Raw genomic sequence first — 27,950 nt, forward strand, 5'->3', positions numbered from 1 at the left:
ATATCTACTTTTTAATAAATCGTTTGATGGCCTAGTGGATGCCTTAAGAGGGCTCTCTTCGTCACTCGTTTCATACAATCGTAGTTCCAATTTCATTTGAATACTAGCTGATGCCCGCAGCTTCGCCCGCGTGGATTTAGGGTCTGAAATCCCGTGGGAAAGTTGTCACAAAGTTTCTCTATCGATTAAAAAAAAAATTACGCAAATCGGTTCAGAAATCTCGGAGATTTCGGTGTACATAGGAAGAAAAACACAACTCCCTTTTTGAAAGTCGGTTAAAAAAGTAGCCTATTTTACTCCCTGATCAATCCTCTACTTGTCTGTGAAAACCCCGTCAAAATCGGTCCAGCCGTTCCGAAGATTAGCCTTTTCAAACAGACAGACAGACAGACAGACAGACAGACAGACAGACAAAAATTTTAAAAACGTGTGATTCAGTGTTGGTATCGTTCAAATAACCATTTGAGCTTAATATGAGGTAGTTATTTCGAAATTACAGACAGACACTCCAATTTTATTTATTAGTATAGATAAGCAACCAAAGTCCATGAAATTTTGCAGGCATATTCTAGAAACTAATATCTATGTCTGTGGTTTTCCAGATTTCTGTTAAAATATTCGGTTTCAAAGTTACGCGGTCTTAAAAATTTTCATACAAATCTTTGAGCCCCTGTAATTTTAAAACTACATATTTTTAGAAAAATCTTAAACACCACAGACACAGATATTAGTTTCTAGAATATGTCTGCGAAATTTCATGGACTTTGGTTGCTTAATATTCAAATGAAATTGGAACTACGATTGTATGAAACGAGTGACGGAGAGAGCCCTGTTAAAGCTACCTCTCCCACAAGATGCAGGTTTATAAAAAAAAACAGAAGTCAAAATTATAATCTAGACTTTACCGCGTATAGCCTCAGGTGCAAATTGTAGAGGAAGTTAGCTGCAGTGAAAATACAGACATTATCGCTGGGCGTTGTAATCTCATCTAGTTAAAGATTGCGTTGTTTGTATGAGAACAGGAGAACCGGTTAAAAGCGAGTTGCACTTACGATTTTTTTTGAATTACCTGTAGGTTTAGTATCCACTGGCAATTTTATTTTCTAGAGGTTTTAATCTGGCATAGCGCGAGAGACAAAAATATGAGGCCTACGTTTTCTAAATTGAAATCAATTTATTTAAGTTCAGATACCTACAAGTTATAGCCCTTGACTGCAATCTCACCTGGTGGTAAGTGATGATGCAGTCTAAGATGGAAGCAGGTTAACCTGGGGGAAGGGGTATGGCAGTTTTATTAAAGTGCCGGCCACACAGGTCGCGCATGCGTCCAGCGTCGCGTAAGCGTCTTGCGTTGTAATGTATGGAATTGTATGAGACATGGCATACCCCTTGCGTGGCGTGAACGTAATGCGTGCAGTTATGTCTACGGATTCACGCTTTTAAACCCTTTGGTTTCTACACGGCATCGTACCGGAACGCTTAATCGCTTGGCGGCTCGGCTTTGCCGGTAAGGTAACTGGCCACGGCCGAAGCCTCCCAAACTCTACCTACCTAGGTAAATGTACCTACTTTTATTTTAAAGGAAGGTAATACGAGTATTCATTACAAAATTAATACTTCATCGAACGTCTCAAATCTGAATCTCTATAAAGTAATCACGTCTTAACTTTGTAACGAAGCGCTTAGTTTGTTTTTCTTAGTTCTCACTTCTCACTAGCTATCCAAGTTGAGTTCTCACTAGCTGTCCAAGTTGAGGTAAAGTTCGCGAACTTCAACAAGATCGCGTTGCATCATCACATCTTCAAGTTTATGGGGACACTCCCAATTTGCATCGGATAAGTTCGATACCACTCAATTTCGTGTAACTTAGCTTTAACGAGGTAAAACTGAAATCTTATTAGTAGTAGGTACAGTCAGCAACAAAGTTAGGTTCGCACCCGCCAGTACAAGCGACTCTATGGACGGGTGCTAACCTAGCTTTGTTGCTGACTGTACAATTTACCTAAGTATCAGCCGATAAAGTAATTCGACAAAAAAGCATTATTTTTTTAAACCCCCCCGACACAAAAAGAGGGGTGTTATAAGTTTGATGTGTGTATCTGCCTGTGGAATCGTAGCTCCTAAACGAATGGATCGATTTTAATTTAGTTTTTTTTAAAAGGTGGCTGGCTTGATCGAGAAGAAAATCGGTTCAGCTGTTTGAAAGTTACCACCTCTTTTCTTGCACAGACAGATACATAGATACACAGATACACACGTCAAACTTATAACACCCCTCTTTTTGGTTCAGGAGTTAAAAATGTGCTCATAGAGTGCTACTTACGTGAGTGCAACTGAAAGGTATAATCGCGGCCTAAAGGTGTAAAAAGAAAAATCACATTATCTTAGAGTAAGTATTATTAAGTTATATAGAGCTCATTCTTTAAGTCCTAGATTGCTAATATTATGGGATAATCTTTTACCAGCTAGAGAACTGGAGAAAAATTTCCATTCAGAAACTTACAAAGTAAAATTTTTCTCTCTCTGTCCTAGATTTAACACAGTGGGAAGATTTTAAAAGCGACGCTTTTAAATTAATATGCTTCGCTTGACGCTGAACCAGTGAATATTCAGTTCATATGGATTGTTACTTCGTTTTTGTTATAGTCTAAGAGCTTGTGAATAAAACGTTTTGAAGATCTCTACATCGTTATTTAAATTCTTAACAAAAATTATTCAAAATTGTAGCGTAACATAAAGTAACGTAAACAGATAAATTTTATATGCCTGTTAAAGGTAGACTGTTCACACTTTTAAAATTTATATTCTTTGCTTGAACTAGAACTTTTCCTGAACGAGTGAATAAATCTAGATACATCGTTGTTTTAATTGCTTAAAATCTATATGTAATTTAATGTAATATAATCTGATCACTATCCATATCATAAATGCGAAAGTGTGTTTGTTTGTAGGTTTTAAATCACGTCGCAACTGAGCAACGGATCGACGTATTTTTTTTGCATGGGTATAGTTAAAGACCTGGAAAGGGGCATAGGCTTCTTTTTATCCCAGAGGATTCCCACTGTATTTTTTAAATCCCATCTGTGCCAAAGCCAAACCCCGGGCTACCGTAGCCAAACCCATTGCGTTACAAGCTTGCACACAAGGAATAAAGCGAAGGATTATTTCTGTTCTAACCACCGTGATTGATGGTGTCGTTATCTCGTAGTTTATTACACAAAACAGTTTAAAGGCCGTGTTGCTTGGTTGTTGTGCAAATACGTAATTAGGGACCCCAGGGGATGTTTCGCTTTGAAGTACTGCTTGAAGTTTACTTCAGTAGCACCACATTTTACATGCACTTAACCTCGTAAGGTCCATTGTTTGCTACAATGTACACTGTGAAAATACTATAGCTTCCGTTTTAGAGATTAAGCTTGTCATTACATAAATTGTGCTTAGTGGTCATAATAATATATTCATACACTCGTGACTTAGTAAAGACGTCATCTTTTTCCTAAATAGAAGACAAAAAATAAACATTTCTACTTTTTAACCCCCGATCCAAAAAGAGGGGTGTTACAAGTTTGACGTGTATCTGTGTATCTGTCTGTAGCATCGTGGCTCCTAAACTAATGAACCGATTTTAATTTAGTTTCTTTTTATTTGAAAGGTGGCTTGATTGGGAGGGTTCTTAGCTATAATCCAAGAAAATCGGTTCAGCCGTTTGGAAGTTATGAGCTTTTTTCTAGTTACTGTAACCTTCACTTGTCGGGGGTGTTATAAATTTTTAATTTATACTTGTATCGTCTACACTTAATTCATAATTTTGACAGAGTATTTTTGTTCACTAGTATAATGTACATTGTAGTTTAAAATATGCATGAATAATTGTCTTCACCCTAAAATAAAATAAATTGTATAAACATCCCGTTTGCTTTGTCCGAAGCTCTAAATAAACAATAGTTTTTTGTACAAAACTTACTGTGTGAGAAGATAAGTGTATTGCAAATTATAAATTCAGTCCCTAGGTTCCAATAATTTAATTTAATAATAACCTATTGCCAGCGTTTGTAGTCACCTTAAACTGTACTATCATAAGTACTATTAATTTCAAGATATTGAAGCAAGTAGGTCTCTATCTAACTTTAGTCTCTTTATTCGTCCTAGAATATTTTTTGCAAGCAACACTTTTTCTATAAGTTAAGTGAAAAAGTGATCGACGACAGTTTGGAAACAACTAACGAACTCTTGTCACAAACACCTAGATGTCGGGTAATTACATAAAGTAGTTGGTGCAAACGAAAAAGTTACTTTCCTAGTTCCAACTCGGTCCTAATAGAAAAGTTCTCAACTTGTAATGGATATCCGATCGATAAGTGAATGATATAGTCTAAGAGAGTTCCTCATTTTTAAATCCTGTATCTACTGTTTCTTTAAGATTGATACATTTTATTCTGATGTTAATTGATATGATAATACTAATTCCGTTGTACATAAATATGCTTTTGTAAAATATTGTTTCTTTTTTTTCTCTCTCTCGTCTGGCTTTACAAAGATTAGCCAATGTCAAGTTTGTAGTAATTTGTAACAAGTTAATTAAACTATACAAGTATGGACCCCGTCTGTGCCGGTGCTCGCCGACATACGCACGGCACCCTCTTAGAGCGCTTTCCAGTCAATTTTAACAAAAAAAAAAAAAAACACACCAAAAAGGCAGAGCACGCCCGCCAGCTAACACCAACACAGACGAAGTCAAATATTGTTTTAAATAGGTAGGTTTATTTATGTATTATAAGTCCTACAATTGAAATTTTTCCAAGTACCTATTAGTAAACAAAGAAGAAAAAAGATCAATATTTAAGTAAATACATAAGTTTAAAACTATCTTTTTCACACTGTCTCCCGCGTAAAAGAATATTACTACTTTTATAACTACCTGTTATTATAAATTAGATAAAAATGATTTTATTTTTGGTTTAGCATCCCGGAACAGTAGTTAAGTATAGTAATTAGAACAATACTCAAAAGATTAGAATCTTAAGATCTTTGCCACCGTCTCCGAGCCTATTTGGTAACTTAAACCAAAGATTTTATTCCTTCTGTGACAATGTTCTTTATAGCCTTCATAAAAATTAAAGATTTGTAATAATGAATTAAACCGTCAATCTATTTAATTGACGATACTCTTTTACGATCAATAAATCGGACCTTTGATTTGTGGAAGTGAATTTCAATATTGAAATTACTCCGCGTCGGTGTTGCTTTGATCAATCGTAAAAATAAATTATTACGGTTGTTGTCTTTCGACACTTCGTTAATTATAGGATAGTGTTATGCCAAAAGTAGATAGAAAAGTAGTAGTAAAATGATTAATACTTATCACGATTGTTTGAGAAGACTGGCGTTGCGATTTTATCAGGAATTAAAAAATATAAAACCTCAGCTAAAGCCAATGAAAGATATCCTTGGCTTTTATTATTGTGTGTTACTTGGATTGATTAAAATACTTAGTCGTTTACAAATGAACCAATCAATGCAAGTCTTACAGGCGAGGCGAGGCGAACTGTAACCAAATGGGAACAGGCATTTCTGAGGTAGGTTTAAGTGATCAGATGAGTTGTTTGACTTGATTGAACGCTTCTTATTCTACATCTGCACCGCACGTTACCCTAAACAATTCCATCCTCACCACTTAGGTGCCTGATGCACCTCGGTCGCCCGTTGTGCCAAATCTTTTTTTCCACGCACATGCAAACGTTGAATCTACTCTGTTCGGCTGATTTCAACATAGGGTTATTCAAGGGGCGGATCAAGGGGCGGGTGTGTTTGTGTATTTGTTACTCTTTCACGCAAAAACTTGAAGGAAGGATTTGGCTAAAATTTGGAATGGAGATAGCTTATACCCTGAATTGAATCTTTAAAAAAAAACCTATATCATCATCTAGTAAGCCCATAAAAATATGGTTTTCTCATTTTGTTTTGTTTCGGGAATAAACAAAACTTTCTTGGTTGTATGTTGCATAGTGACGAATTGTATTTATCAATGAATTTATTGGTATTTTTGGTTTTTAAAAAAAGATTCGTCTGCATGCACGTGCGTGGTTTTAATTCCCTCTATGCAATCTGGGTGCGGTTAGATTAGATTGCGGTACAGTTTGTTGTAAACCTATTAACCGTGTTCTACGCGGTAGCAAAGCGGTTAAGAGACTATCTTAGTTAAAAAAAGTATCTACTAAAACTAATGAAATTCAAAACTAAATAAATTTGATGAAAACCTTGATGAATATTGAACTGTAGTCATATGAATGAATAGAATCTATAAGTAGACCGTTGAAATTTCAGTATATTTATTTTTTAGTTTTTGAATTATCGTTCAAAATGTTGTAAAAAATACCCGAGTACGGAACCCTCAGTGCGCGAGTCTGACTCGCACTTGGCCGGTTTTTGAATGTTTATATAATTCCATTTCTTATCATCCACTGCCAGACGATTTGTTTTATAAAATCTTAATACTTGTTTAAGTTACGTTTGTGTTAAATAGCCGTGTAAATTAAGTCGTGTTGACACAATGTCTTTTTATAACGATTACTGCCTACTTACAGAAGCTAAATGGACTGAACGTTATAGGACAGGACAGAAATTAGTGCCTTTTGCAGTTTTCTCTGAAACTTTTTTCTGCCGTTAACTCGAATCGTTGTACAAATTAACGTCAACAAAAAAACATTAGCCGACACTTGTGGAGATATACACAAAGGCACAAAATAAGCCATTTTTCATGTGAAACATACGAATAGGTAAATCTTCGTCCTCATTTTAGAAACTTTTCGGAAGTACAACTATAGTTTTTGTCAGAATTTTCTCGCCACTTAAGATAAGTATTACAGTTTTCGTTAAACAACTTATATTGCGGTATAGAGTATATTGCAATATTTCTAGGAGTTTTTCAGGAAACTGGTGAATAGGTTTATTAAACGTTTCCGATTGAAAAATTATAACGATTACTGATAGGACATCCAAGTTTTAGCGATAATTTAGTAAACGTACCAAATAATAAAAAGCTTTCCAGTTAACGATCGATAAATTGTCAAAACGGTTTGTGAGCGTAGGTAAATATTTTGTTTAGATTAATTAAGCCGCATTGCCACAATGTAATTTGAACGATAGTAAAAATTTAACTATCACTGGCATTTTGTTATTTGATATAGTATGTGCGTTATCAAATACTTTTAAACATTCATATAAAAGTAGCTGATATTATTTTCACTATACATAAATGTAGTTTTAATTTCTACTCTGCAATTCGAGTGCAGTTAGTTTTAAGTAAAGCGCGAGAATTTGCAATTCTATTAACTGTTTTCTAGTGAAGTGGCAAGGCGGTTTATACATTTACATACTAATTAAAAGTTTACAACAATGTTCATTTATAAACAGATAGGAAACTAAAAACCAATAGTTAAATAAAAAAAAAAAAAACAGATAGTCTTAAATTCCAAGAAAAACAATTATAAAGTGGCTACTGCAAAAAGAAGGTTGGTGATTTGTTTGATTTGAAACAAAAGTTTTTTTTAAAACGCCGGAATTTAGGAAAACTGACATTTAAAAAAATATGCTACGAAAGATCAAATTAAAACCTGCATTCTTCTTTAGAAATATCAAGCAAATTGAAAAATCCCAAGTTTTGGCGATAACTCAAAAATACTTTTTACAGTTGGCCACTTTTTTAAAAAAAGAACGGCAGAATTGTAAAAATAATATAGTACTTACATGAAAAGCACCTCGAATCAGTGGTCCAGCTTGGCCCACATACAACGTCGATGCCGAGTCAAAGACCAATTCTTGCGGGTTCCTCTTCACTGTTAATGTATCGAACTCATGACAATTCAGAAACAAAGTCACATTATCACTTGTGACCTTTAACGCAAATCGACTCCATTTCTTAGAAAATGACGGGACGACAAAGGATGCAATAGTTTGACTTAGGGCGTATATATTCGCATCGGTGTATAGAAGAGAGATGTTGGTCAGTCCGGGGCCAGAAGGTATTAATTGAACGCCCAATTGGACCACAGTTTCTAATGGATTGACTACAGAGAAGAGAAACCCGCCATCTTTGTTCGCCGGCCTCACAGTGGCGGTTATTGAAAATTCCGCATACAGTTTCTCGGGCATGAACAGCCTGTAGGGTGATTTAATATCGGAGCCAGGCTTAAGTCCATACGCCGGGAACCCGTCGAGGCCTTCGTCGAAGTACTGGGTCTTTGGATTGCTGAAAGGAACTCCGATCGCGTGCAGCAAGTCGTATTCCGGGATATCTGGAAAGCGATAAACGTATCTTTATTTTATGGGCACTTTGCAGCTCTTCTTTTAGTTTTAAGGCTTGGAAACAAAGCGCTAAGCAGCAATGCACGATGGTAAATGTATATTGGAATGCCACATAAAACGCGCGCGTATGCGTGTAAGATTTGTAATACAAGGAGAAAAATACAGAACGATACGGCAGTGTGATTGCCTTTATAAAGTTTTTTTGTATAATTAGTGGTTCGCCCGAACCTCTAGCCATAGTATCTATCCATACATATAATATAGTATTTGAAGTAAGAGCTTGAGTGGAAGCCCTCATAGCTTAGTGTTAAACGGCGGCTCCTATTCGCGAGGTCAAGGGTTCGATCTCCATGAGAGTTATCCATAACGTTCTTAACGGTATGTGACGTCTGCCAATCCCACCAGCGTCCTGGACAATGGTGTTCTCATTCTGAGAGGAGACCCTCGCTCAGTAGTGAGCCGGCGATGATGATGATGATGATGATGATTTAGGACTTAAAAGGCTCTGACAAACTAAAGGATGGATGAACAAATCCAAATCTATCCGAGAAGACTCGGACAATTCACTTCGCTCTGTCATTTTTTCAGTCACATGTTGCCGTCGCAATTGTATTTTCTGTATGTTCATACCTTTAGGCATTGTTTGTGGTAAGTGTTAATTTCTTAACTAGTTCAGGGAAATTTATCGTTTAAACTAGGTTACGCTGCAAGTTTGTTTTATTGTGATTCGTTGTATACTTCAAAAGATTTATTGTACGAGTAAATACGCTGTTAGAGATAAAGTTTTTATGTTTCGCTAAGAACTGAAGAAACCGAACATGTTTAATTAAATACAGCTGTTTAGGAAGGAAACTGAATGACTGCGGGATTGTCTTTCTCATGTACAACTGTAAATTAAAAATTTATAACACCCACGACAAGTGAAGGTTACAGTAACTAGAAAAGAGTTGATAACTTTCAAACGGTTGAACCGATTTTCTTGGATTATAGCTAATAAAAGATCAAGCCACCTTTCAAACAAAAAAATTTAAATTAAAATCGGTTCATTAGTTTAGGAGCTTCGATGCCACAGACAGATACACAGATACACACGTCAAACTTATAACACCCCTCTTTTTGGGTCGGGGGTTAAAAACTCAAACTTCAGTTACTGAATATATACCCAAATAGGCAACTTAAAGCTTTATTGCAAGAGTGGCGAAATAATTTTTCCATACAGTTTTCGCAATTTTCACCAGGAAATTTCGCCGTTCATTTTTACAGACTTAAAATTTGTCGCAACCCTTTCGTTTTACGAGGTACATTTTTATTGCCAACGAGTGCGCGAGAGGCAATAACCCGTTACAGTACAAATTTCGAAGACCGAATGGCCATGGATTTTTTTTACTTTACTAACTTAATGATGTACTTATGTTAAGTTAGTATGTAATTATAATAATTGTCAATATTATCAATCCATCAATCAATCAGCCTGTTTGCGTCCACTGCTGGACATACGCCTTCCCAAGAGCGCGCCATCACACACGATCCTTCGCCTTCCTCATTCACCCCCTTCCTGCTACCTTCTTAAGGTCATCAGTCCAGAGGTCAATATTAAAATAGGTATAACAAAATCAATACACCACTAATAAAACCCAGGCGATTGCTAGCATAGCCTTGCAAAACAGTCGCATAAATAAACTTACCATTCGGATATTTTGATCCAAAAAGGCCGTCATTGGCTGTACACGTCGTCAAACTTATTACAAGTGCTAGCCATATGTACCTGAAACAAGACAAAACCAATTTTATAAAAAAACTTATCTTCGTCAGCGTGGATTACATTCAAACCCCTATTTTACCACCTTAGGGGTTGAATTTTCAAAAATCCTTTCTTAGCGGATATCTACGTCATAATAGCTATCTCTGTGCCTTTTAGCCTGATCCATCTAGAAGTTTGAGGTGCGCGTTAATAGATCAATCAGTCAGTCAGTCACCTTTTCCTTTTATACATTTAGATTTGAAATTCTCGTACGTATAAAGTTGGACTTCTCATGAACGCAAACGCAAGAGTTGCTTAGCTGCTACGGGTTCTGAAGACCTGTAGACCTCAATCGGTTGACGAATATGACGAAGATAGCGCTTGCTATTGCACCACATGAGATGGCGCTATGAAAATTACATAATAAATAGGTACTAATCTGGACACAGAATATTAGTTTTTGCTGCTTTCCAAGTCTTTAAATCCATGAAAATAATCATAATTTAAAAAGAAACAGGCGTAAAATTAAAATTTATAACATCCCCGACAAGTGAAGGTTACAGTAACTAGAAAAGAGCTGACAACTTTCAAACGGCTGAACAAATTTTCTTGGATTATAGCTAAGAATACTCTCGATCAAGTCACCTTTCAAACAAAAAAACTAAATTAAAATCGGTTCATTAGTTTAGGAGCTACGACGCCACAGACAGATACACAGATACACACGTCAAACTTATAACACCCCTCTTTTTGGGTCGGGAGTTACCAACAAACAGATCGACAAATCAACAAACAATAATACAATTTCGTATTTATAATATGGATAGTGATTACTAATGGGCAGTCATTAGGTATCTCATCTGCAAAGACGGAGCGAGCCAGTAAGTAGAAATTTTGAAGGTAAAAGAGTTACCATGAAACTGGCCAATTGAAATGATGAATCTCAATCAAGTCCATTTATTTCGTGAAGCGAGTTGAAAGAAGTGTCGATTTGCAATTCAGATTATATCCAGGAACAGCGGGATGAAGTGAGCTTTAATTGATAGGTGAATGAATCCTGGTGGACTATAGACTTATGATTCAATAAAATACTGGCCGAGGAAAAAATATTTGACATCCAGAAATGCATTGATTTTGAAAGAGCCACCCCTTTATTCTAGGCAGAAATTTAACTGAAAATTCGCACTAATAAAATTTGAATAAAGCACAAATTGGACCTGAAGGAAAGAATATAGTACATACATTCAATTTACAGTTAGCTATCCAGCGCGGAAATGCAGCCAGTATTCTTGGCATCATTCTACGCGGGCATGATTTGTATAGTAATTAGATAAGGCTAGCTTTAAGTTTTATTGTAATGTTTTCAATGAAAAAAAAAAACTAATCACTGAAATTTAAAAAAAAATGAACACATGGAAGACTCTTTGGTGCAGTGGTCTTATAAGGGGATATCTTGGGTCCAAATTTGTACTTTGCGTCTGGTAGAAGGCTTCGGTTTCACCACTTTGTACCTACCACTTTACCAGCAAAAGCCGTGCCGTCAAACGATTCAGGCGGTGGCCGGCGTTCCGTCGTAGAAATCAAGCCTGCTATCATCTTTACACAAGGCTAGCTTTTATGTGAATAAATAAATAAACACTATTCCATACTATAAACATGTAGGTATAAGGCAACTAAAACTTTTTTGTTAGAATAGGGCCCGACTGGTTTTGAAACCTGTCAAAATTCAAAATTCATGGGCCTAATCAGGCACATTCCGACAACAGTGAGTTTTATATACCTATAGGTAGGTATAATCACTTACGATAAAATTATCCATACTCAACTAATTTATAATTCATCAGGAAATTGTATGATGTGTATGTTGGTTTATCCTGCTATCCCGAAAAACATATTTCTAATGACCTATAGATACCTACGTGGGCGAAGTCACAGGCAAAAGCTAGTAAACAGAAAATAAAATGAAAGTACGAATATTGCCATAACCCAATTTAAAACACTCATAAATCAATCATTTGATCATTACGAAGCTAGTTAGCCGAAGGTAAAACTGGTATTATATAATATTTCATTTCACGCTTATTTTCGTTCAAATTAAGGCTTCATTCATGGCTATTACGTTGCTATTGCTTAATTTCCTTTCATATAATAGCAGTTCAGCGCCCCCGACCTTTGCTTTCATGACTAGGCTTAATGTTTGTAGACCAATTTGCTGGAAAATCACTTGTCGCATAACGATTATGGTTTTTATGTAGTGTTAGAATTAGTGCCTTATTACCAGCGCAGACTTCTTAGGGTTCCGTACACGAACGGTGCCAACGGGACTCTATTAGACTCCGCTGTCTGTCCGTCCGTTTGTCTGTCTGTCATTGGGGTATATCTCGTGAACCGTAATAGGTAGAGAATTGAAATTTTCACAGAATGTCTATTATATATTGCTGTTATAACAACTAATAATAAAAATTTCAAAATGGGTGCCAGACTCGCGCACTGAGGGTTCCGTACTCGGGTATTTTTTCCAACATTTTGCACGATAAATCAAAAACTATTACGCATAAAAATAAAAAATTTAGTTTTAGAATGTACCTACAGGTAAAGCCCTTTCATATAATACCCCACTTGGTATAGTTATCTTACTTTGAAAATTAAAACCCATTCTATTTTTTTTTTACATATTATAACCACAAATTTGCGCTTTTCAGATTTATTCCTGTATTTGTACTATAAGACCTACCTACCTGCGAAATTTCATGATTCTAGGTCAACGGGAAGTACCCTATAGGTTTCTTGACAGACACGACGGACAGACAGACAGACAACAAAGTGATCCTATAAGGGTTCCGTTTTTCCTTTTGAGGTACGGAACCCTAAAATTTATCGTGAAGAAACCTGGATGTCTGACAGTTCTCCACTATGCACTCAAAGGTGTTTGAAATCTGCCAATACGCACTTGGCTTGGCGCGTAAGCCTGTCTTATTCCGAGAGCAGACCCGTACTTAGTAGTGGACCGGCAATGAGTTGATGATGATATTGAGTTGCTAAGAGATTTTTCAGCATACGATTCATAATTTCAAAGTTGTTTGGGCGTTTTTCCTTTTTACATTCGACTTCGCCATTCAATAATGCGGAAGTGACATCGTTCAGTCTGACAATTAATTAAAGGGAACATCCCTAGACAAGGGCGGAATTAATCGAGGGGAGGGAACAAAAGTCGTACGTACTAATCCATCACTGTATGATGCTGAAGAAGGTTTGACAGTTCCTTGTGTCGTTTGAGAATAATGTACAGTGGCTGATCATGACTTTTTGAGGCCAACTATTGACTTGAACAGTTACAGTAAGAATTTTACTGTGGTTAATAACCCCCGATCCAAAAAGAGGGGTGTTATAAGTTTGACGTGTGTATCTGCCTGTGGCATCGTAGCTCCTAAACTAATGAACAGATTTTAATTTTAGTTTTTTTTCTTTGAAAGGTGGCTTGATCGAGAGTGTTCTTAGCTATAATCCAAAAAAAATCGATTCAGCCGTTTGAAAGTTATCAGATTTTTTTCTAGTTACTGTAACCTTCACTTGTCGGGAGTGTTATAAATTTTAATTTAAGATAGAGATATCTGTATCTAACATCTCTATATATTTGTGAAAGAGATATCTCTACATTTCAATTATTGTAGAGGCAAAACTAAACTTTTGAGTACGAATCCATCAAAGCAAACATTGAAGGGGGTTTGACAGCGGTATATTACATAGGAGGATCTCCGGTTACAGTCTGTGTGTTTTGGAAGCATCTTGTGAATGGCATTCACCGTGTGTATGGAGAAATGTATTATGTAATCCATCTTCGTTAACGTTTCGTTAAAAAGGGTTCGTATCGTGATATACGACCCGTTAAGTAACCAACAGACGTTATTTTTTTTCATTAGTAATTTGTTTACTCCAATAGTTTAATATCATTATCATCATCATGATCAACCCATAGTCGGCGTACTGCTGAATAATATGGAGAACCCTCAGGGATGCAGCTTTCCTCACGATGTTTTTCTTTACCGTTAAAGCAAGTGATATTCAACTGTTTATATAACTTCGAAAAGTTAGAGGTGCGTGCTCGCAATCGAACCTTGGGTCCCCCAAAAAGTTGCCCGATCGTCTTAACCGGTTGTCACCGATTCTGGTTAATTTGCTGTAATCCGGTGATTGACAACTAGTCAAATCAGTATCTTTTTATCAAACATCAAAACACGCGCTTAGTATGCGAGCTTCTATGAAATACTGGAATGTGACGTTACAAGGATTTGTCGTGCTTTTTTAGTTTAATTGATAACTTGAAATGGTTATTACACTAAAAACTAACAAAGGACGTAGATTTCACGTATTTTGGAAGAATTTCCATTTGATAATTCCTAAGAAATAATTTATTTTTGACTTAGGCATATACCGTAATATATTATTTTAGTGAGCACCTGATAAGTTAGTCTGGCATTGTATAAAAGTTTTGATTAAACTCAGAATCATTTAGAATTAATCGGGGAAAGGAAACAAAAGTTGTAAGTACAAATTCATCTGAACAAGTGTTGAAGTAGGTTTGACAGCGGCCTGTTTTGTTGGAGAATCTTCTGGTAGCTTGTAGCTACCTACTCACATACATTGAGGAAGGAATATGTTACATAATACATAATATTATTACATTACCTAATGATTTTAAACTTATTTCGTGGTTTAAAGACATTTTATATTGTCTACAATAACGGATACATAATTACCACGATTGATTTGGCGTTACATCATTAAAAAAAATTCAAAAGCGTTTAAATTTCCAAAGTAAGATAACTATACCAAATGGGGTATCATATGAAAGAGCTTTACTTGTTCATTCTAAAACATTTTTATAATGTATAATAATTTTTGATTTATCGTGCAAAATGTTGGGAAAAATACCCGAGTACGGAACCCTCGGTGCGCGAGTCTGACTCGCACATGGCCGGTTTTTTATTTTTTCAGTTTACGGCGTTTCAAATTCTAAGGAGATAAAGAAGAAGCGGTTATGTGATTAGCCAAGTAGTCTTTTGCCCTCTAGCTTGTCGCGATGAAGTTGTGGGGCAAGCATTATATGTATATGCATAAATGTAAAAATACTCTTTTGGATCTTTAAAAAAAAATGATTATTAGCTATGCTAATCATGACTAATTATCCCCTTTCCCCTCCAACTAAGCGCAAAGCTGTGTTACGAGTAGGTACGACAATAGTGCAACGGGTGGGGTTTGAACCGCCCGACCTTTCGGAATTCAGTCGGCTCCTCGACCGTTGAGTTATTGAGGCTTTGGGAATGTAATGCTGATATGAAAGCTACTTCAATCTCTTACATTGATATGAAGCTTCATAATATGTACCTGTCCCTAGAACAGATTTGTTTATCCACTCAAGTGTTACTAATTATATTGCCCACGGTCAATACCATTACACAAATCCCCTGTTTAACATACCGTTTCCTCAATCCAGTGTTAATGACCTTTTCAGATGCAAATTCCAATTACTTGGCCAGTTAACTGAGATCAGACACAGACAATAAACCTAGACAGTATCAATTATCCAGATCAGAGACGATCCTAATTAATTTATTGACCAAGTGGTTGTTGAACTGCAATTGTGTTTTCTAGTACATAATTGAAAAGATAGATCGTTTTAGGTTAAAAACTGCTGTGTATGTTTGATCAAAGATACTGCGTATCTTTAGCCATACTTGCTGTAGAAGTGATGGGTATTGGAACCAAAAAGTTTTAGTGTGAAGGGCACGACCAAATAAGGCAGGGTGGGACGCCCTCCATTAATATGGACCAACGATATAAAGAGGTGGTGGAATGTGGCTGTATGAGGAAAACTGAGCACCGCCTGACGTGGTGTCGCTCTATGGTAAAGGCTTAGGTATAGTCAGCAGTGGACGTCCGTGGACTAAAATAATTATGAACCTTTTAGCCAAGGATAGCCTAGCAATTTTTTGCCGATATCATAAATTAAACGAGACTTTGCAGCCAAAGTCAACGCTACGTTATAATATTATGTCTATTGATAACGATTCCTCATAGCTTTTGCAATGCTTTGTCGATGCAAAACCTGGTGCTTCACATTTTAGTGTCGATTTGCTTTGTGGTTGCAAGCGGTGGTTGCTCTGATCATTTAATACATTCACGGATAGGATTGCTTTGATACAGTGCATTCTCTAATGGCAAATTCAATCCACTGCAAAAATCTTATGCTAGAGTGCATAAGATATTTCACTTATATTAGTTCAGCATATGCTATTCCTTAAAGCAGCTAATTAGGTATATATAATTAATCAAATGATTCAAACAGAAAGATAAATACAGAGGCGGTCTTACCCATTGCGAGGCTCCGGGCAGCAGGTCTTGCGAGGCCCTAGTTTGTCCTTAGTGATGCGAAAGTAGGTCTGGTTGTTTAGTTTAGGTATTTTTCATGTTTAAAGAGAAATGCTAAAGTTATACAAATAAATAGAGTTTTAAAATATTTTACATTGAAAGATTTCAAGAGAAGAAATTAACAAATATAGAGATAATAAATTTTAAAATTGATATAAGCGGCTTTTCCTAAGACTAAAATCTTTAATTAAAGCACAATAATCTAACGAATGATAAGACCAAAGGGTAAAGATCCACGTAGATTTCCTTATACCTGCTTTCTTTTGATAGCTCGTTTCCTTTTTGAACTACCTGACTCAATTTTTCTACCGGCATCACGATCACGCGAACTCATTTCGTAAATCTTACTTTGAAAATTAAAACATATTTTAATTTTTTTTTAAATGGTGTGACCACAAATTCGCGGTTTTCAGATTTATTCCTGTACTCGTACTTGTGCTAGCACCTGCCAAATTTCATGATTCTATGTCAAAGGGAAATAGCCTATAGGTTTCTCGACAGACACGACCGATAGATAGACAGACAACGAAGTGATCCTATAAGGGTTCCGTTTTCCCTTTTGAGGTACGGAACCCTAAAAATTAGGGATTCTTCGAGATACGGGATCAAACTTTTTATCGATTTTACTCCATAACTCCGTCTTTAAACCGATTTTCACATTTTTCTATTTTTACAAAGGTGTACTGTGAGGTTGGTACTTGGTACCATGTAAGTTTGGTGAAGATCTGATGAACAGTTTCGGTAACAGAGGCTGGAACTCCTCAACGGATATCAGCAAAACGATCGCGATCAGTATAATAAGCTTAGTAGAAAGTAGACTCTTAGTCATAACTAGTTGACCCGCCCCGGCTTCGCACGTGGAGCCTACCTGTTCCATAATATAACACAAGTATACCACATTCATACCCATATTTTGTCTATGGAATAGATAGGCTCCCAGTGCGAAGCCGGGGCCGGTCAAATAGGATTCAGTAAAATTGAAAGATCTGGTACCGAGCGCAATTTTTTTGTTTAATACAGATAAATAAGAGAAATATAAACGAGCTCAGCCGTAACAAAATTTTATGTTTCAAAGCACCTCATTCTACGTTTCTCAAGGTTTTTTATCCCGGAAAAACAAAGAGTTCCCAGGGGGATTTTCAAAAACTTAAATCCATGTGGTTTAAGTTTGGGTATCAACTTATACAATACAAGCGCGAGCGAAGCGAGCGCGAAATTTTTGATATATTTACGAAAAAAACCATATTAATATTAGCCAAAGTCCTTTTCAGGGCCCATTTTCTTAGCTAAAATTTGGTATTATTCAGAGATAGCTTGCGCACAGATGCTTTATCCCGAAAAATCAGAGTTCCCACGGCGTTTTTAAAACCCGAATCGATGGGAACGAAGTTTCGAGGTTCAATTAATACAACATAAAAGCGCGAGCGAAGCGAGCGCAAAATTTTCGATATATTTACATAAGAGATTGGTAAATTCGAGCCTTCAAGTCCAAAATGTTGAATTCCAAAAATGCTAATGTTGAATTCTTATAATGTTGAATTTGTTGTGTGAATGTGTTGTGTGAATGTTGAAGTATTTGATTTATCGTGCAAAATGTCAGAAAAAATACCCGAGTACGGAACCCTCGGTGCGCGCGTCCGACTCGCACTTGCCCGGTTTTTTTTAACCGACTTCCAAAAAAGGAGGAGGTTCTCAATTCGTCGGAATCTTTTTTTTTTTTTGTTTTTATGTATATTCCCTAATTACTCAAAGACCCCTGGACCAATTTGGAATTATTTTTTTTTGTTTGAAAGGGTATACTGTGCAGGTGGTCTCATATAAATTTGGTGAAGATTCGATGAATATCTTCGGAGATGGACAACAGAACTCCTCAATGGATAGGAGCAAATTGCTCGCGATCAGTGTAATAGCTTAGTAAACATTAGGGTTTTAACTGGGCATAGCATATTATAGTACAGGGGGGCCACTAAAAACTGTGAAATAAAAAATTTTCAAAAGAAAAATAAAACCGACTTCAAAAACCACAAACACTAAAAAGTAAAAAATTACTTTTGTTTAGCTACACGTGTAATGTACCTAAGTATGAAGTCGGGCGAGCTTTTTCTTGTATTTCTAATTTTGTTTTAATATGCTCGCTCGACTTCATACCTAGGTACATTACACGTGTAGCTAAACAAAAGTTATTTTTTACTTTTTAGTGTTTGTGGTTTTTGAAGTCGGTTTTATTTTTCTTTTGAATTTTTTTTTGTGAATTACGTTTAAGCATATGCGAATTAAAAGCTTACTTTTAAGATCCAACATTTTGGGAATTGAAATTAAACATTTTGCGAATCCAACATTTTGGGATCTAACATTTATTAGCAACTCCGAAATTCAACATTTTGCAAATTCAACATTTTAGGAATTCGACATTTTGAGCCTGAAGGCATTCGAGAACTACCTAGTCTATTTTACACTTTCTTTGTCTGGGAGTTTGAACCCCCAAAACTTACCATTAGGTAACAATTTTGTAACTCATACTACAAGCAAAATAATTCTAAGGTGACAAGAACTGACGAACGAAATAAAACACGGGGATTCCCCGAGCGATGAATTAGTTAACTAACTTTATTTTAATTTACCGTTATGTTTTAATCTTAATAAGTAATTAAAGATCAGAATCTAAAGTTTTAAATAAAAAATATAGTTAAAAAATGTATATTTTTTATAATTTGCTTGGGTTGTCGCGCGAGGCCCCTGTAAGAGCGAGGCCCCGGGCGATTGCCCCGTTCGCCACCCCCTAAGACCGCCACTGGATAAATATTTTGTGTATCTGTGTGGGATGCGTATACATTTTCCGCAGCAAAAAAAGGCTTACTAAAATTTATTGGCTGAGTGTTTAGGATAACTTATTTCGCCTCTCACATTACATAATAGTATATATCATACGTTAACAAAAATTAATGTGAGAAGGTGAAAGTTAACTTTTCAACAGCGTACCTTTGTATTAAGTTATTTATGATATTATTAGGTTTCCAACCGTTACGTTGCTGTATGACCTTAATTCTTTTAACCTTTAAGTAAGTAGGTTTAAAACAGCATAGAAATGTTTTAGGAATCCCATAAAGAGGAGTTGAATTGGGTGCGGCTGTAGCCAAATTTCTATCAACATCAGTCCAGCGGTTGAGAAATGAAAAGGTGCCTTACAAATAGACAAACAGACACGCTTTTGCACTTACAATATTAACTTACTAGCTGATGCCCGCAGCTTCGCCCGCGTGGATTGGTCAGATCCCCTGCAGCATCAAGATTGAGGAGTTGGGTTCCAAATTTTTTATGAAACAATGTCTCAAAGTTCCTCTATCGATTAAAAAAGAAATGACGCAAATCGGTTCAGAAATCTCGGAGATTTTGGTGTACATAGGTAGAAAAACACAACTCCCTTTTTGAAAGTCGGTTAAAAAAGTAGCCTATGTTACTCCCTGGTCAATTCTCTACTTGTCTGTGAAAATCCCGTCAAAAGCGGTTCAGCCGTTCTCAAGATTAGCCTTTTCAAACAGACAGACAGACAGACAGAAGGACAGACAGACAGACAGACAGACAAAAATTTTAAAAACGTGTGATTCAGTTATAGTATCGTTCAAATAACCATATGACCTTAATATGCGGTAGTTATTTCGAAATTACAGACAGACACTCCAATTTTATTTATTAGTAATATAGATTGTGTAGAATTAAAATCAACCTGTTGTCCATAATAACCTAATGTGCTGTTTTTTAATTGTATTGTTAAAACCAAATCTAGCAAACACCTTGAATGCAACCAGATTATCATTACTACATTAAACATTCATCAGATTTCTTGGCAACCCACTATATCGTTACTCATAGGCTCAAATGTATTTATTAATGAATAGTTATAAAGGATTGTTCGGACAGTTCTTGACCTAATCTTGTCTCTGAATAGCACTCCATATTGTACGAGTATGTCTACTCTATCAAATTATTTCACGTATATGTAGTCCGTAGGGTTTGATTTGCAACACTTGGCACCGTTTAAGGCCATGGTTTTAAATAAGATATTTTTAAATAAGTATTCTTGCGCACAAGAGTTTATTGAATAGATGCGGTTGGACCTTACTAAGCGAGTAACTAAAGAGATTTCATAGAAGCGTATGATGAATGAGGAGAAACGTACAAAAACCAGATCGTGCATTTTACACAACTTTTACCCTAGACTATCTAGCACATATTATGCTCGATATCAGATTTCCATCGAAAATATTACAATAAAACTTAATGCTTGCCTTATCTAATTACTATACAAATCATGCCCGCGTGGAATGGTGCCAAGCAAAGATCCATGCACTCGATTTCCTTCCGAGTTCTTCTGATATTTCTGGTTTATTTTTTGTCAAAATGATCCGTCGTAAAATCGATGTGTTATTTCGAATAAGTAAGTGCAAACTAGTGCTTAAAATAATATAACTTTGGATTGCTAAAAATCATGTCTGAACCAAGGTCTGAACCCTTCAAATACCCTACTGAGTTATTATGGGGTGAGCCGTGAGAGAAATCATCAATTTTTTGTTAGCTTATGGACTAGTTAATAATATAACTACTATAACTCATAGTGCACCCTTGATTTCATTTTTACCAGAAAAACGGCAATTTCATATCACTGACAGTATCACGGCCGCTTTGGTCATCTGAGCCGCCGTTAGCTTACAATTCAAGCTATTTTCATGCAAATCAAGCGAAATGCCCGACCAACGCAACGTCCAGCACTATCATTACGGAATACATCCGGATTGAAATATTAAAACATTAAGCTACCCAATGGCATTTTACATGCGGTCTTGATATTCATGTTTAATTTATGCTTAATCCAGGTCAATGAAGGCTGCACGTTTTAATTGCGCTTTTCGAACAAAAAATACGCAATCGGAATTCAATTCGGAATGTTTTTCAATTGAAAATAAACTATTCAAGGGCTTTTCGGTATTTCAAATTTTTGTGACATTTTTATGGAAAACATCGATGTATATGGATGGGCCCTTCGAAGATAAAAAACGCGCTCAAAAAGTCAAGAGAAATTAATTGCAAGTCTCTTGACTTAGTCAATGACGATGACGTAAGATTCAAGCGTATTTTTGCGGACGGAATTGTATGGGAAAGGCTAGTTTTCCATAAACCTACTGTCAGTAACAGCCAGATCATCAGCCCGTGGACGTCCACTGCTGTAGTAGATTTTTCATAAAATATTATCGTTGGTCATATCTGGCGCCTAGTCCCTACATTTACTTCTAACCACACTATAAAACACATAGTAGGGTCATCATGCTAGACGGCACCCTAAATGATGCGGTGAGACATGAAAATATTTTAATAGTATATACTGTACTCCTGTACTCTATATCCATACCTTCTGATTATACTAATTATAATATTAAAAATGTGTCTGTCTGTTACATTTTCACGACCCATCCGTTTAACTGATTTTGATAAAGTTAGGTAGGTACAGAGATAGCGTGTATCTTGGAGATGGATATCACCATATTTTATCGCGAAAAATCTAAGACTTTCTGTGGAATTTTTAAATAATATCAATGCATCGCATCATCAGGTATATAAAGGAAAAACTGTTTGATTTCAGTTCAAACCACGGGGTTTTGTAACTTGAGAGTTTGATTTAGGTTTTTTACCGTAGATCCCATGAAACGATTTTCAGAAATTCTACACGAACAAAACCGGCATGGACAAGCTAGTCAATAATAAAACAAGGGGACACTCGTCAAGCGGTACACGAACAACAAAATATCTAAATGCATCATTGTTTCCAGAATATGGCCTCATATGTTATACACGTCGCAGTTGCATACAAATTGTCATAATGAGTTCGGACCACACAACAGAAGTGAAAAAGAGTGGTACGAGTACCTAGTATTCGGAGCTCGCTAGACACAATGAAGTTTGATTCCTGTTTCAATATATGCAATCAAACTTCATGAATTTTGCCCACTAAATTGGAGGCATGTAGACAATCAATTAAAAGATGACGTGATAAAATTATTACAATATCGTTACTCGTCACATGAATAAACTATTACAATCCATCTCTGTTTTGTTTAAGAGGACAGGAACCCTGAGGGTTTGAAAGGCTAAAAGAAAAAACCGGCCAAGTGCGAGTCAGATTCGCGAACCGAGGGTTCGCGAGACAGACAACACAGTGATCCAATAAGGGTTCCGTTTTTCCTTTTGAGGTACAGAACCCTAAAAAATGATCAAAAGTGCCGCAGCAGGGTCATTGTTTATATTACACAATGCACCATTTCACTTGCACCGATAATAATAATCGTATCGTCGTGTATCGCTTACAAAACAAGGCTGTCTAAAACATTGTATGGAATACTAATTGAGTTTTAAGTCCGAGTAAAACCTTCCCTGTATTTCAATGATGAAACGAAAGTTAATTGCGATAGTTAATTTCCAATTGCAAGATTAAATTGTATCTATGTCATCTCAGCTCATTGCCAGCCCACTACTGAGTACGGGTCTCCTGTCAGAATGAGAAGGGTTTAGATTTTTTTTAGACTTAGTCCACCATCAGGCTTGTCAAGTGCGGATTGGCAGACTTCACACACCTTTGAAAACATTATGACGAACTCTCAGACATGCAGGTTTCATCACGATATACGTAGTTATATATTATTACAATTGTTTAAAACGCACAGAGCTCCAAAACCTACTTACCTAATGTAGTTTTAAATATTTTATAGTTGGCAAGAAAAGGACAGAAATATAGAAAACTGAAATTGTAGGCAAGTGAAAAAGTGTAAGTCATAGGATAAAGTCCAATTTTTTTTTATATTTTCATCAGAATAGTATTAGAAATTACGTCATGCATTGCCAGACACTGTTGTGGCAAGCACCTGCTAGACGCCCTTAAATTGTTAAAGTTTACTTATATGCAGAGAAAGTTTCAGCTTTTATAAGTGTAAATTAAAAGTGTATAACACCCCCGAAAAGTGAAAGTTACAGTAACTAGAAAAGAGCTGATAACTTTCAAACGGCTGAACCGATTTTCTTGGATTATAGCTAAGAACACTCGAACAAAATCGGTTCATTAGTTTAGGAGCTACGATGCCTGTGGGATAATAACAGATACACAGATACACACGTCAAACTTATAACACCCCTCTTTTTGGGTCGGGGGTTAATAAAATGACGAACTTCTAGCTCTCGCGGGCTTCTCTGTCTGAAATACTATTCTGACTGATTTATACTTTGTAACTCTGTCATTAAGATAATGGTATTCATATATGGTTTTGAAATAGCCTTTGCTCAAAAGCTTTAGGCTAATTTTATTCGAATGTCTACATTAAAGCTGTACAAAAGCATTATCAGGGAATAATAAGCTTATTTATTGCTTCCACGTATAAGGCATTATGAAACTATCGTTGCACGACAATCATAAATTAGATCGTGAAATAAATCGCGAGATAAATCATAATATGTTATTAAAATATCCCGAGCTTTACTGAACGCACCAAATACGGTATCTGGTACAAATCTCAGAGTATAATTGCTGCAATACAAACATGGAAACTTGTAAAATGTAATACATAATTAATTGAAATTAAAATATGTACAAGCATAATCATTTCTTTAATACAATGTGTCATTTTAGTAGGTACTAGATACACATCTTTGTAACCCCCGACCCAAAATGAGGGGTGTTATAAGTTTGGCGTGTGTATCTGTGCATCGGTGTATCTGTGTATCTGTCTGTGGCATCGTAGCTCCTAAACTAATGAACCGATTTTAATTTAGTTTTTTTTGTTTGAAAGGTGGCTTGATCGAGAGTGTTTTTAGCTATAATCCAAGAAAATCGGTTCAGCCGTTTGAAAGTTAGCTCTTTTCTAGTTACTGTAATCTGCACTTGTCGGGGGTGTTATAAGTTTTTAATTTACACTTGTTTAATTTGATAACAAGTTAACCTTTGACTGCGACCACAGCTCCGGCGTGATTTGCTAACTCAGTGATAGTATACCATAACTTTAAATTTACTTTTATTAGTATAAGTACTAGCTTACTCGGCAAACTCATTTAAAAACTTCCTACAACCTCTAAAGTGCATTTTTAATTGCAACAGCTTAGGTACACCAAAATTAAGAAATAAAATACCTTCTAACTAAACCATACATTATGTTGATTTCGGCATGTAAAGTCATTGGTTGATCCTTCCTCTAAACAAAGTTTTGAGAATAATGTTAAATCCGCATTTTTTTTAATTGCTAAAGCAGGAGGGCAAATGAAATTTAAATTCAAACTTTTACAAAGCTACTCTACTTTTAACACTATAGGCTTAAGAATCTGTTTTAGAATGTACATATAAAGCCCTTTCATATGATACTCCACTTGGTATAGTTATCTTACTTTGAAAATTGAAACACATTTTATTTTTTTTTAATGATGTAACCACAAATTCGCGCTTTTCAGATTTATTCCTGTACTTGGGCTATAAAACCTACCTACCTGCCAAATTTAATGATTCTAGGTTAACGGGAAGTACCCTATAGGTTTTCTTGACCGACACGACGACGGACAGACAGACAGAAAGACAACAAAGTGATCCTATAAGGGTTCCGTTTTTCCTTTTGAGGTACGGAACCCTAAAAAGCTGTCTGAGCAAAGTCAAACTACGTTCTATCGATCTCAGTCTAAAATTTTGTTGCCATCAGAATCAGTAGGTCCTAAGACACTATGCCATCGATATACCCTACCTATACCTATTGTACCTACTTTGAATAAATGATTTTGACTTTGACTTTGACTATAATAGTATCACTTTACCTATAGGTACTTTGTTTTTCCAATAATTATAATAGAAACTTACCCGTAGTTCGGTGGCTCTATCATAACACAGAAAGCAAAGCATAACAGAATTTAAACGGTATAACGAGCCGTTTATCTCAATCTCAGCATTAGCATAATAATTCAGCGTGAGCCTATGTAACACAATATAGAAGCGAATAACTGACTATACTTACTGGAATATATGTAGTTACAAGATATATTGCCGAGAGCTTAAGCCCAGCACATTCATAATGATGTGACGAATAATTTCAGTAATAAATTAGCGGATTAACAATATTTTTCTAAAGGTTAGTTAAAGTTTAGTATGTCAAATCAACACGACCATTTTCTTTTTAACCCCCGACCCAAAAAGAGGGGTGTTATAAGTTTGACATGTGTATCTGTCTGTGGCATCGTAGCTCCTAAACTAATGAACCGATTTTAATTTTGTTTGTTTTTGTTTGAAAGGTGGCTTGTTCGAGAGTGTTCTTAGCTATAATCTAAGAAAATCGGATCAACCGTTTGAAAGTTATCAGCTCTTTTCTATTTACTGTAACCTTCACTCGTTGGGGGTGTTATAAATTTTTAATTTACGCTTGTTATTAATTATCGTATATTTAGATCTGTCAGACCCAAAAAGAGGGCTGTTATAAGTTTGAAGTGTGTATCTGGTAAGGTGTCATGTCTTGTTATAAGACAAAAAAGCAGTGTACATTGATTTCAGGGTTCATGTAAGTATGTATGTAGCCTGTAAGTATGTTAGTTTCTTTATACCACCATAACTTTTTAATACCTGATGGGGTATCGTTAGAACCCTTACATCATCCTGAGTTACACTAGCTATAATGTTCTGAAAAAGTTTGATATGGCAGGTCAGTTGTATTTTTAACCCCCGACCCAAAAAGAGGGGTGTTATAAGTTTGACACGTGTATCAGTGTGTCTGTGTATCTGTCTGTGGCATCGTAGCTCCTAAACGAATGAACCGATTTTAATTTAGTTTTTTTGTTTGAAAAGTGACTTGATCGAGAGTGTTTCTTAGCTATAATCGAAGAAAATCGGTTCAACCGTTTGAAAGTTATCAGCTCTTTTCTAGTTTTCTTATAGAGGTTTTTTTGTCGGTGGTTTTTTAAATTTTGAGTTATTTAATTTTCAACTAAAGTACAACTAAAGGCTCTTAACACATAGAATATTAGTTGGTAGTGTACCTACTGAGCAAAATCTGAAGAGTCACCTGTGTAAAAGCCGCTATCAATGTTTATCCATCTCACTTGGCATGTGATATTGTTTATCGAAGTAGAACATCACAAAATACTCTTACGAAAGTTGCAGTATGCCCACTGTCAATCAATATGTAAATCGCGGCAATCCATTATGGTTATCGAGTTTAACCAGATTAGCTGATAACACTCATTTCTGAGATTAGCTATTTGACATAAACGAGTTAAATAGACTTGGAGAAAATTTTTAGTTCAGATTAACCCAAATATTTTTGAGTTCTCAAAACATGTTTAGTCATTGTTTCTGATTCATTCTCAAACAACTGAAGAAGGTCAAACTCAACTTAATTTGTTTGCCTCTTTTTGTGAATCTTAAATCGTATATACACACACTTACACTTATCTTGTATAAATACGAGAACCTCGATAGCTCAACGCTTGAGGAGCGGACTGAATTCTGAAAGGTCGATGGTTCAAAGCCCACCCGTTGCACTTTTGTCGTACCCACTCCTGGCACAAGCTTTACGCTTAATTGGAGGGGAAAGGGGGGTATTAGTCATGATTAGCATGGCCACGGTAATATTAATGGCGTTAATATTATTTTAAAAAAAACATTTTAAAAAAAACTTTCAGGCACTCAGTTTTCCTTCGGCATTAGTAAAGCAAATGATTTTTAATTGCTTAAAATGCATATAGTAGCTCCGTAAAAGAGGTGCGTGTTTGGGATTGACTTCCAACCTCCTGAACAGAAGGCGAACGTCTTAACCATTAGGCTATCAAGGCTCCTTATCACTGCTATAGAGAAATAAAGTAAAATAAGCTGAAGCCAGTGACTCAGCTGTGGAGCTATTTAGCTACAAGATAAGGAAAAGTTTGAGATTGATCGTTGTTTGACACGAGAACACGGCAGTTGGCACGTTTCGCGCTAAGAAAGTAGCGCTAATTGGTGTTTAGTTAGGGTAGACGAACTAATAAATAATTTGCATTGCTTGTGGTTGTTACGTTAGTTGGTGACTGTGTTTTGCAATGCAACAGCGCTAGCATAACCGATACAAAAACGTTTGACACGAGTTCCAATATAATGCACTGTTAATTTTGTAGTGATAAAGTGCGATGATACGGCTAACCACACTTTGGATGCGTTTTCGTACGAATTTGAGTCGAGCGAATTCGTACGAACACGCACGAACAATCCCGTCATCATCACCATCATAATCTCTATCAACCCATCGCCAGCGTACTACAGAGCACGGGTTTCCTCTCGAAAACCGCTAATTGGTGTTAGTTAGGGTAGACGAACTAATAAATAATTTGCATTGCTTGTGGTTGTTACGTTAGTTGGTGACTGTGTTTTGCAATGCAACAGTGAATGTGAATAATGAAACATTTGACACGAGTTCCAGTAAAATTTTATCGTTTC

General features: G+C 36.1%; 1 protein-coding gene across 10 annotated transcripts in view; it reads right to left on the minus strand.

Annotated features, from left to right (window-relative positions):
* LOC123868025 (collagen alpha-1(XVIII) chain-like) overlaps window positions 1-27,950 on the minus strand; it is a 205,641-nt gene that overhangs the window by 64,958 nt on the left and 112,733 nt on the right. For all 10 annotated transcript variants that reach the window (XM_045910358.1, XM_045910360.1, XM_045910359.1 and 7 more), the window contains 2 exons: window positions 9,990-10,069; window positions 7,747-8,294 (listed from right to left, as the gene is read on the minus strand). In XM_045910358.1, coding sequence (XP_045766314.1) covers window positions 7,747-8,294; window positions 9,990-10,069 — 628 coding nt within the window. The remainder of the gene's footprint in view (window positions 1-7,746; window positions 8,295-9,989; window positions 10,070-27,950) is intronic.

The sequence above is a fragment of the Maniola jurtina genome, chromosome 9, assembly GCF_905333055.1.
Source record: "Maniola jurtina chromosome 9, ilManJurt1.1, whole genome shotgun sequence".
Classification (NCBI taxonomy): Eukaryota; Metazoa; Arthropoda; class Insecta; order Lepidoptera; family Nymphalidae; genus Maniola; species Maniola jurtina.